Source organism: Panthera leo, chromosome A1, assembly GCF_018350215.1.
Source record: "Panthera leo isolate Ple1 chromosome A1, P.leo_Ple1_pat1.1, whole genome shotgun sequence".
Lineage (NCBI taxonomy): Eukaryota > Metazoa > Chordata > Mammalia > Carnivora > Felidae > Panthera > Panthera leo.
This window is the reverse complement of record NC_056679.1, coordinates 49,477,141-49,489,486: the sequence shown is the minus strand read 5'-3', so window position 1 is coordinate 49,489,486 and position 12,346 is coordinate 49,477,141. Positions and strand designations below refer to the sequence as shown.

Genomic DNA, 12,346 nt, shown 5'->3' with positions numbered 1-12,346 from the left:
GCAACTAAAAATATTTTGATATTTTTCCCCTAACATTTTTTACTTTTTCTTCCACTTTTATGATCTCTCCTAACCATTTTAACACAAACCATTAGCTCTGTCACCATACTTTGAAGAAAAATATGTCTTTAGGTATATAGTCTGCCTGCAAGCATTTCTCCTGGGGAAACACACACCTCTTAGATGTACACAACAAGCCAGACAGCATTCTCCTCATTTCTTTGGTGCACATTGCCAGCATTTCTGCTCAACTCTGGCCTCCCATACTCCCCATATAGACACTGAGAGTAGGAAAAATGAAGAAATGGGAGTGAATTGGTACAAAGGCACTTTCTTTCTTTTTTCTTTTTTTTTTTTTTTTTTTTAGTTTTGTTTATTTATTTTGAGAGAGAGAGAGCGCGAGCAGAAGAGGAGCAGAGAGAGAGGGAGAGAGAATTCCGAGCAGGCTCTGCTCAGTGCTGGCTGCACGTGGGGCTCGATCCCACGACCCTGAGATCACAACCCCGAGATCACGACCTGAGTCCATGTGGTATCAAGAATCTGGCGATCAACTGCGTCAGCCACCCGGGTGCTCCAACAAAGGCACTTTCTGCCTGGGGCCCTCTGGGATCTCAACCTGTTTCTCTGGGGAATAGAGTACTCCCATCACTAACAATTCCTCAAGAGAGTTCCATTTACATTTTGTTCTCATGCTAGATAATTAACCATGCCCAGAAAAACTCCCCATGTTGAGATCCAGGTGACCACTGTGTAATGGGTCCAGTTCAGGATTGGAGATAGAAATTTGAGAGTTGCCATCATATACATGATAGTTGAAGGCATGGGAGCAGATGAGGACAGGAAAGGAGAAAGAGAAAGCCAAAGAGAACAGTGACACAGAACTGGAAAGTGCCAGCCAGGTAAGCATTAGGTAGAAAATAAGGCCAGGAGAATATGCCATCCTGCTCCCTGCTCACCCCTCCCTCCCTCCTTCCATGGTTCCTCTTCCTTGCTGAGGCTGAGTCTTCCACCATGTCGGGGATCCCTTACTCTTCTGCCTTTCCAAAACCTGTCCTGTGTTCCGTGTTTTATTTTAGCAGCTCCATTTACCCAGCTTCTGAATTTAGAAATCATAAGGCATTCTCCTTCACCTTCTGTATCCCCTTGTTCACCAAATCCTGTTAAGGTAAAGGTAGAAAAGTCCCTTATCCATTTCTCCTCCTTTCCCTCTCTGCCTGCTACCTGAGTCTGGGCATTCCTCTTCCTTGCTTAGGCCATCATCACTCTAGGGTCCTAACTAGTCTCCCTGCCGCTCACTGGCTTAATATGTCATCTGTCCACTTTGTGCATCATGCTCTAGGTTTTTTTTTCTCACAAAACTTCCAGGAACCAGATTATGCCTCCATGTTAAAAGACAAGCTCTAGATTGTCTGGCATGGCAAAAGGGCCTTCCTCTTTCTCTGGTCCCCACTGGGTTGCCTCTCCCTTTCGTGACCGTATTCTCACATGGCCCGAGCTGGTCTCTGGGCCAGACAGCAGAGGCTGGTGTGATGATTGGTGTGAGGTTGCTTTCATGTGGTTTGGGACACATGGGATCAAGATGTTCAGTGAGTGGCTGGGGCCCACACAAGTACAGCTGACGTTCTGAGGTCACTGTTAGCTACGCAGAGTGAGGAGTCTGCTGTGTGAGAAGAAGCCACAGCCAGGGCTCACACTTTTATATTGTCAGGAGGGAGGGTGACCTGGTGGGTCTCCAGGGTCTGTACTGCTTCTGAACAGGGAGACTGTGCCATTCTTTCATTACCTGTTTTCACATTCTCTTTACTTCTTCATTGGATGTGACCCCAGCCTGGCCTTGCTTTACTGTCACTTAAATCCCCTTCTTCTTTTCAGCTTTGTATTTGTGTACATCCTAGTGAAGCTTTTTTGGATGCCTTTTTTTTTTTTTTTTTTTTTTAAGGAATTGACTTCTTTTAGATGCTTTATTGCCAGTGCTCTTGCGACACATTGTTTATAGGTCCCTAACAGTTCCTATCAATGCCCTCTCTTACTTGTTCACATAACTTTCTAGTCCACTAGATGGTGACTCATACAAGGCCACGACCACCCTCATTCTTGTTGTATCCCCCCACGTTTCTAGACTAGAGTATCAGGTGGTCTTTCAGTGTATTCTGAGTGAGTGTGTGACTCTTATTTCAGACATTTTCTAGGTGCCAGTTAATCTGATTACTAGTAACCTGCACTGAAAGAAAAACTACATGAAACCTTATTCTCAATCTCTTGTACAGGTTTGGTTTTGTTTATAGATTTTAGTATTTTTGTTTTGTCCTCATACATGTGTTTGAAACAGGGAGTTAAGAGTAGAAAGTCTGAGAATGTGCTGAATTTTCCACCTGAGGAAGCTCTGTGACTAAGGCCACAGCCCAGACTGGCTGAGAATGTCTTCCTCTTACACTGAAGCTGTGTCCAAATCTCCATTTGGGCATTGCTATTCCTTAGAACAGGGCTTTGCTGGAATCTTTTAAAACTTGTTGATTCTAATTTTATCAGTGGCATCTTAACTGAAATGTGGGGCATCAGAACTCCAAGCTAGAAGAAAAACTAAATGAGATTTCCTGTATTAAATGAGGATAGTTCAAGCAGCTGGTATATAGAACAAAACAGTTAATTAAATATTATAGTCTAAGCAGTGCTACGATTGATGTGGCTTGGCAGTTGTGTAAGACAATGTATTGCAAAACCACACATACTTAGTTATCTTCTCTGAGTACAAAGAATACACAGCTCACATTTTCTTTTCTTTTTTTGTAGCAGTTGCTGTGAATTGATAAACAGTGTAGTGGTTCTCATGACTCCTGGGGTTTTTCACCCCGAGTTTAGATGCTCAGTATGCCTTTCGTCCCTTGTAAATTAGCGGTAGGCAGGTGGCTTCATCTTGTTTGACTAAAACCATGAGATTGATGGAAAACACCACTTTTGCAGTCTCCAAAATTAGTCTAATAGGCCTGGAAAAAAATGGAAGTTGCTACCTATAGACCAAGGAAAATTAAAACCCCACAGATGCAGACAACAGTATCCAGGAAAAGTATGGGGGAAAAAAAAGGCTCATGCTCCCAAGACCCAGAATTTGTATGGAGTTTAATAGTTTACATTTTCCAGAGAATTGAACTAGGTAATCCTGTGAAGTCCTTACACATTCTGTGATTCTTACATTTACATTCTTAAATGCTATGAAATACCTAAGTTTGGTGCATAAATGTTTATGGGCATTATGGATTTATCCTTGTTAAGTCCTTTACTTTTAACCTCTTAACATGACCTATGATATTTTTGTTGTTATATCTAGACTGAAACAATTAAGTTATTCATGCTGCACTTGTTTGAACTTTTAGATGCTCTGATCCCATGATAGAATTTATAGGCCATCTAAAAAAATGATGGATCTAAACAAGCAAAACATTTTAAATTTTAGAAGTCCGATAAAGTTTTTAGTAATATTTGTGGCTGGAAGAAATTGGTAGCCACATATTAGATACTATTGAAATGGGCTTTTGTTTCATCTAGAAATAAAGAAGAAAATGTGAAAGTTCAGTATTTCCATTGGAGGCCCTTTACAAAGCAGTATTAATAATTACACACAATAATTCCACATGAAAGCTAAGCAGAGGATTCATCCTTTCGGTGCCTTTAATAAATGAGAAACAAGAAAATAAAAACAAACATGTTCTCAAGTCATTGAAATTGCTTTTGAATACACAACAAGGCAAATGAAATAAAACTGCAAAGGCATTAAACATGTGGTGCTTTTGTTTTCAAGAGTGAGAAATTTTTATTTTTTAGTTATGGTGTAAGAGAGCAGACGTTATGAATAATTCATTATTTATGGAACAATGTGAAATTATTCACAAGCCTTTAAAAAATTGGTAACATAATCAACTTAATAACGACTGGTTGCTCAGTGTTTGGATCTCTCCTTTTAGTAATATTAGAGGAATAAAGTTATTTCATTGCAGGTTCTTCATACACTCAAATGCAGAAGTAGATTAAATCCTTTTTTTTTTTTTTTTTTTAACGATTATTTATTTTTGAGACAGGGAGAGACAGAGCATGAACAGGGGAGGGTCAGAGAGAGGGAGACACAGAATATGAAGCAGGCTCCAGGCTCTGAGCTGTCAGCACAGAGCCTGACGCAGGGCTAGAACTCACGGACTGCAAGATCATGACCTGAGCTGAAGTCGGCCGCCTAACCGACTGAACCACCCAGGCGCCCCAATTAAATCCTTTCTATAATAGCTTCTTCTTAAGCCAGGCTGAAGGGGGAGGGGAAAAAGAGACTTAGGTTTTCAATAGCCAAGCTGCCTCTGCTGAGGACCTTGGTACCTCGCAGCTTCATATGGAGGTTTTAGACTTTGATCAGTGTACAGTATATGGGGAAACCACAACTCACATTGATGATTACATCAACAGGGGAGACGGAGCCTGAGGTCAGTGTAGCAGTGGTTGAGGATGACCCCAAAGAAGCAACCAGTAGGCTAGAATGCTAGACTTACACTTCTTGACTGAGTCATTGGAAAGGCTGGGGGGAAACCGGCTCGAGGTTTTCAAACTGCTGACCTGGTGGTGAGACCCAGCTGTTCGCTAACATGATGTCAGAACTTCTTAGTGTCGTAAATCAGAAGTGAAATGATAATAAATTAGCAGACACAGAGCAAGCTTCACAGACTTTCCTTGACCTGATTTAAATGGAACTTGTTTTCCCCCAGAACTTGGCTTAAACCCATGTTTTATTTGTTTTTACACTAAAAATGATCCAGAAGGATGAAGTAAATAGGATACCTATTACCAGAAGTGAACATTTAACCTCTTTTGTTGCTCCCTATGGATTGCAGACAAAACTTCCCAAGGAGTCTGTTATACTACTTAATTAAAGAAAGATCTGATTGACTGTCAGTGACGGTGGAGCCCTCAGTGGAATTCAAAAATAGCATTCAAGTCATTAGTGTGCTAGACCTTCACATGGCCTCACTTTATCCAGCTTCAATGATAGGATAATTGAAGGTCTAAGGTTACACTTGATATTTTCTCTCTACTAGCTCTGTAGTCATCAAATTCCCTCATTTATTATTTAGTCAAGCATCCACAACGTCTCACGTTGCCGTTGGACTTTCAATGTGTGACCGTGAAAGCAAACTTTTAGAGACCTGAGTTCTGTTTCTTCCTATAGGTGGATGAGGTAATGCTGACTCTGAAGCAGGCTTTCAGCACAGCAGCTGCCCTGCAGAGTGCCAAGACCCAGATCAAGCTGTGCGAGGCCTGCCCCATGCACTCTCTGCATAAGCTCTGTGAGAGGGTTGAAGGTACAGTATAACTTGGCCCCGGGGCAAAAGCAGATTTGCTCTGGCATTTGGGAAAGTGAGAAAGTCACTCCTGTCATTGAATCGTTCTTTGTTTCCAAGTGAAATCAGGGCCCAAAGAGTCCTTTCTCATGTCCAGTCAGATTTGTGTGAGCAGTCTCTCTCCTAGGCGCCTGGCATTTCCCCCCACCCCTTCTTTCGTTCTCTTTTTAATTTTTTATTTTTTTTCTGAAGGCAGACTCGAGGAAGGGAGTTGGATTTCTCACAATTCTTAAGACTGCTGTGGACTTAGTGGGAACTGCCCAAATATTTGTCGAATGAGGGAAGAGAGGCAAAGGCATCCCAGAATGTCGACTGTTTATAGAAGTCTCTTTTTATTCCCCTCTCACTTGATGATATGTTCTTTTCCGTAAAAGTATAGAACTGGAATGAAACTTGCATGGTTTTTGAGGGACATTTGAAGATGACATGGATAATGTGATATCATAAAGCAGGTTTTTAAAAAAAAGTGTACTCAGGAAGGAGGAGGGGAAATGAGGGAGAGGTGACTCTGTGACTCACATCCCCTTTCTCCTCAGTATCTCTTACTAACAAAAAAAAAAAAACGGTTGAAAACAACTTCACAAGAGAAGAAATGCAAGTCAGGAAACCCTTGTTAAGCATCTGTTATGTGCCAGGCAATGTGCTAGGCACCGGGGATACAGAAATGACTGAGATGAGGCCTGCGCCTTCAGGAGCTTACAATCTAGAGTGGAAGACAGGCATGTGAGTCAGTGAATGCAGTTTGGCATGAGAGGTATTATGATAGATGGGGAGAACGCAAGCTCCAGAGCCCGGCAGAGAATGGTCTAGTCATTGTAAATGCAAATTGTGATTTCTGCTCAGTAGACAGCAAGATTATAGGCACATGGCAAAATTGATGATGAACATCAGTGTTGATTGAATATCCATTCAGCTGTGTGATCAAGGACTATTTAAATGTAATATTCAGATTTTAAAATGTATAGTATACCAAATGCACATTATTTTCACATTTGTACCGTTACAAAAATGGAGTATTCTTTGGTGTATAGTAAAGAGAACATTATAAATTTCTGGAGGAAAGGCTGAATTGCTCAGGAAGAAGTGTTGGATCATTTTGCTATCCAAAGAGAGAAATATTCCTTCCACTTATCCTACTCAAAATACATTCTAGATGGATCAAACTCCTCAATGTAAACAAAATATTAAAATCATTAAAATAAAATAAGAATATTCTTGTGTCCTTAAACAAGAAAGCCTGTATTAAGATACAAAAATGCAGTAACTGTTAAAAGAAAACATTGATAGATTTGACCTCATAAGGATTTACATTTTTACATATCAACTACTTATTTGAAAGCTAAATAATAAATAAGAGGGGGCTCCTGGGTGGCTCAGTCTGTTGAAAGTCTGACTTCGGCTCAGGTCATGATCTCACAGCTTGTGAGTTCAAGCCCCGTGTCGGGCTGTATGCTGACAGCTCGGAGCCTGGAGCCTGCTTTGGTTTTTGTGTCTCCCTCTCTCTCTGCCCCTAATCCACTCGCATTCTGTCTCTGTCTCTCCAAAAAATAAATAAACATTAAAAAAAAAAGAATAATAAACAAGAGGTAAGGAGATAGCAGATTGGTAATCAGAATTTATAAGAACACTTACTGTGTGAAAGAGAAAGATAAAACCACCAGTAGGCAATGACACAATTCATATTAAAAAACACTTGTATAAAAAGGAAATTAAAAGGTCCAATAATAAAAATTAGAAGATTCTCAGCCTTATTAGATGTCAGACACATGAAAATGGAAAAAAACAGTAAGATACTCATCAGATTAACTGTTGGTGAAATTGTGGGGATATTGATACATTTATGTGATGCTGAATGTCGTGCAAATTGGTGTAGCCATTTTGGGGGACAGTTGATAGAAATGTATTAACCTAAAATTGCCCACCAGTTCCTTGTCTTGATAAGAGAAACTCTTACATGAGTTCAGAAGGTGACATTTTCAAGGTTGTATTGTTTTTAAATAAGGGGAAATTGTAAACAACCCAAATGTGTATCAATAGCATAACTGAAATATGTTCATACAATGAATTAATAGGAATGAATTTCAACTGTATATCAACTTGGATACATTTTATTTTATTTTATTTTATTTTATTTTATTTTATTTTATTTATTTATTTTGAATTCAATACTTACCTGCATTATGCAGGTGTGTGCTTTATTTATTTATTTATTTATTTTTAATATATGAAATTTATTGTCAAATTGGTTTCCATACAACACCCAGTGCTCATCCCAAAAGGTGCCCTCCTCAATACCCATCACCCACCCTCCCCTCCCTCCCACCCCCCATCAACCCTCAGTTTGTTCTCAGTTTTTAACAGTCTCTTATGCTTTGGCTCTCTCCCACTCTAACCTCTCTTTTTTTTTTTTTTTTTTTTTTTTTTGGATACATTTTAAAATTATATAATTGAGTGAAAATATAATTTGCTGAATAACACATACACTTTGCTTTATCTGGAAAAATACATAATATCCTATATTTCTTTTTTTTAATTTATTTTTTAAATTTATATCCAAGTTAGTTAGCATATAGTGCAACAATGATTTCAGGAGTAGATTCCTTGGTGCCCCTTACCCATTTAGCCCATCCCTCCTCCCACAACCCCTCCAGTAACCCTGTGTTTGTTCTCCATGTTTAAGAGTCTCTTATATTTTGTCTCCCTCCCTGTTTTTATGTTATTTTTGCTTCCCTTCCCTTATGTTCATCTGTTTTGTCTCTTAAAGTCCTCATGAGTGAAGTCATATGATATTTGTCTTTCTCTGACTAATTTCGCTTAGCATAATACCCTCTAGTTCCATCCACATAGTTGCAAATGGCAAGATTTCATTCTTTTTGATTGTCAAATAATACTCCATTGTGTTTGTGTATATATACATATATATATATATATATGTATATATATATATATATATATATGTATGTATGTATACAGACCACATCTTCTTTATCCATTCATCCATTCATCCATCGATGAACATTTGAGCTCTTGCCATACATTGGCTATTGTTGACAGTGCTGCTAAAACATTGGGATGCATGTGCCCCTTCGAAACAGCATACCTGTATCCCTTGGATAAATACCTAGTAATGCAATTGCTGGATCGTAGGGTAGTTCTATTTTTAATTTTTTGAGGAACGTCCATACTGTTTTCCAGAATGGCTACACCAGTTTGCATTCCTACCAGCAGTGCAAAAGAGATCCTCTTTGCATCCTCGCCAACATCTGTTGTTGCCTGAGTTGTTAATGTTAGCCATTCTGACAGGTGTAAGGTGGTATCTCATTGTGGTTTTGATTTGTATTTCCTTGATGAGTGATGCTGAGCATTTTTTCATGTGTTGGTTGGCCATCTGGATGTCTTCTTTGAGGAAGTGCCTATTCATGTCTTTTGCCCATTTCTTCACTGGATTATTTGTTTTTTTGGGTTTTGAGTTTGATAAGTTCTCTATAGATTTTGGATATTAGCTCTTTATCTGGTATGTCATTTGCAAATATCTTTCTCCCATTCCATTGGTTGGTTGCCTTTTAGTTTTGCTGATTGTTTCCTTTGGTGTGCAGAAGCTTTTTATTTTGATGAGGTTTCAATAGTTCATTTTTCCTATATTTCTTTTTTAAAGAACTTTTAATTTGGTGTACTTTTAGATTAATAGGACAGTTGCAGAGAGTTTCCAAATGTTCATCCCTATCCTTTCCAATTGTTAACATCTTCTATAGCCCAGTGCAATGTTTAGCATAGGAAATTAACATTGGTACAATATTATTATCCAAACTAAACATTTCATTTGATCCTTCACCAGTGTTTTCATTCATGTCCTTTTCATTCTAGGATCCCAGTCAGGATTCTACCTTATATGTAGTGGTGACTTCACCCTCCTCCTCAGTCTCCTTGTCTTCTGTGACCTTGACATTCCCAAAAAGCATCACTCCATTACTTTGCTGGTTGTCCCTTGGTTCAGCCTGTTTGATGTCTTCTCAATTTTGTAACGAGGGCACTCCTCCCTAGCAAGAGCACTGTAGAAATGGTACAGCCTCCTTCTCAGTGCATCCTGTCATGAGACTCATGATGTTGAGGAGTTTATTACTGGTCATGCTGGCCTTATCACCTGCTCAAGGTGCTCTCAGCAATTTTCCACCATAAAAGTACTATTCTTCACCCTGGAGCCAACAAATATTTTAGGGAAGATACTTTGAATCTGTACAAATCTCTTATGCCTTTGCTCACTGATTCTAGTATCTATCAAAGGCAAATTTATCACTATCTATAATGTTCTAGTATTTTAAAAATGTGGAATTTATACTACTTGGGTAATAAAATATAAAGCAAATACAAACAGTGTTATCTTACTCAGAGGAAAATAACTCTTTTCTCTTTAAAAAAATTTTATAAAACCAAAAATGTTTTCATGGAAAAATGTTTTGTCCAAGGACTTGATATAAATTATGTGTAAGAGTATGGTAGATATAAAAATAACATGATATACAGAGGTAAACAATTTCTTGGTAAAATAATAACACTAAAAATGTCACTAAATACTATTGTTATTCTTGAAATTTTGTTCTGTGAAACAAGACCTGCATGATGAGGAGAGATTCTGTTTGTGCTGGAGCTCTGCCTTTTAATATTATTAATATTAAATTAATATTATGTTACGTTGGGTTTTACTTGGGTGGCTCAGTGGGTTAAGCGTCCTGCTCTTGATTTCGGCTCGGGTCATGATTTCACCTTCATGAGATCTAGCCCTGTGCCAGGCTCTGCTCTGGGCATGGAGCCTTCTTAAGATTCTCTCTCTCCCCATCCTTCTGACCCTCTGCTCTCTCTCTCTCTCTCAAAAACAATTTTTTTTTTTGGTCATGTTTAAGCTTAGAGATTTTGGCCAAGGCTAGTGTTCACCCACGAGTTTCTGTGGTGTCAAAGTTTGTTAGTATACTAAACGGTACCTGGTTATGCTGTTGATTTGGTATCATTTAGAAACTTCTTGTTAATAATTCTGACTCCAGAGGGTGCCTGGGTGGCTCAGCTGGTTAAACGTCTGACTTTGGCTCAGGTCATGATCTCATGATTTGTCCGCTCGAGCCCCGCATCAGGCTCTGTGCTGGCAGCTGGAAGCTTCAGATTCTGTGTCTCCCTCTCTCTCTGCCCCTCCCTCACTTGTGTTCTGTCTGTCTCTCTCAAAAATAATAAATAAACATTAAAAAAGTTAAAAAAAATAATTCTGACTTCAGGATACCGACAGGGGTCTGTTGATTTAGGTAAGGTTTCCATCTAGCTTTAATCATTTCATGGTAGGTTTCCAAGGTTTATTATGGGTGGGAACACATCTCCTTGAGAACATTTAGCTTCAGAGCCTGCTAAAGGGACAGTCTGTAATGCATTATATATACATTTTGATGTATATATACATCAGCTACTGTGTTTAATACTTATCTCCATCATTTTCCATAGGTCTCTACCCTCCACGAGCCAAGCTGGTAATACAGAGGCATCTCTCTTCACTGACAGATAATGAGCAAGCAGACATCTTTGAGCGCGTCCAGGTAACATAATTTATAGTTCTCACAAATAAGATTTAAGAAATGAGAATTGGATCCTGTTTTTATAAGTGTTTTTTTTTCACTTCTCTCTCTGAAGTTAAAGATATATATTCTCTTGAACTGTGTATGATAGTAATGAGAATGCCCCTGTTACTTTTGCTTCTAAAGGCAGTGAAACACTTAGCGTTATTTATGTCTGTCTGCCAGACACATAAAACCAAGAGGGAATACAATAAGATGAGAGAAGCTGTGTTGCCATCATGTGCTCTTGGTTTGTCTCTTGGACAGAAAATGAAGCCAGTCAGCGACCAGGAAGAGAATGAACTTGTGATTTTACATTTGAGGCAGCTGTGTGAGGCCAAGCAGAGGACACACATTCACATTGGAGAAGGCCCATCGGTGAGATGTTTTCTTTTCCTGGACCTACCTTTGTTTTGTTTATGTATTTACTCAAAATATCACAGAAGATGTGAAAGGAGTTTCTTTTCTTTGTGTTCTCATCGTTAGGGCTAAAGTCCTATCAGATTCATTTTTCAGCTATTTATGGGAGGTTTTAACATTGAGATAAAATAACGATGAGTTTTAAAATGTGAAAAAAAGGATTATTGTTATAAAAACAGTAATAGTAAGTGTTCATTATTTAGAATGAACATGCAGTTTTAGTTATATTAACCCATTTTATTTCAAATTCATATGAACATTTTATTTCGTTAAAAGTTTACACAGGCTTGAAGGGTAAATAGCAAATACCCAAAGAAGCAGTAGTATTTTGGAAACATCCCTTTTAGCTGCAAAGGAAGATATGGTATTTTTGTGCATGTGGTGGAGAATGTGTTTCCAGCTGCATGTAAATAAAGCAAGACACCAACAACAGCATGTAGGGAGATGATGACATATTTACTTAGTAACACTAATTCAGATTAGTCTGTATTTCACTCTATTCAGAACAAATCACATATCACTTTATTAGTGATTCCTGAATTGTATGCATTGAATAGTCTCTTCGAGAGAACCTTCTATGAGCTAAGCTGTGTGATAATGGTGAACAAAAAAGAGATGAATGAATCTTCCAGGAAAGAGCTCAAATATTGGAAAGGGGAATGCAGACAGATAAATGGACACATAGAATAGAGGTAACAAAGTGGCTTTTTAAAAGAAGTGCAGCGAGCTCAAAAATAGCTATGTTTTTGCTTTAGAGCCAGAATGGAGAGTAAGGAAAGAGGGAAGAATTAAATAATTCAAGAAGAAGAAATTTGGGGGAGGCTGAAGTTTTAGGGGAGATGGTTTGTTCATTGAAAAATTCGAGGGAGTGTTTTTAAAGGAAGGGACATTGAGCACAAAGTTTTGCAGTAGCTGTGAGCACGACATACTTCATGCAGGCCTTCAACATACTTAATGGAT

General features: G+C 38.6%; 1 protein-coding gene across 3 annotated transcripts in view; it reads left to right on the top strand.

Moving 5' to 3' along the window:
* Window positions 1-12,346, top strand: part of TBC1D4 (TBC1 domain family member 4) — a 185,473-nt gene that overhangs the window by 125,425 nt on the left and 47,702 nt on the right. For all 3 annotated transcript variants that reach the window (XM_042927934.1, XM_042927929.1, XM_042927951.1), the window contains exons 5-7: window positions 5,204-5,336; window positions 10,857-10,948; window positions 11,234-11,344. In XM_042927934.1, coding sequence (XP_042783868.1) covers window positions 5,204-5,336; window positions 10,857-10,948; window positions 11,234-11,344 — 336 coding nt within the window. The remainder of the gene's footprint in view (window positions 1-5,203; window positions 5,337-10,856; window positions 10,949-11,233; window positions 11,345-12,346) is intronic.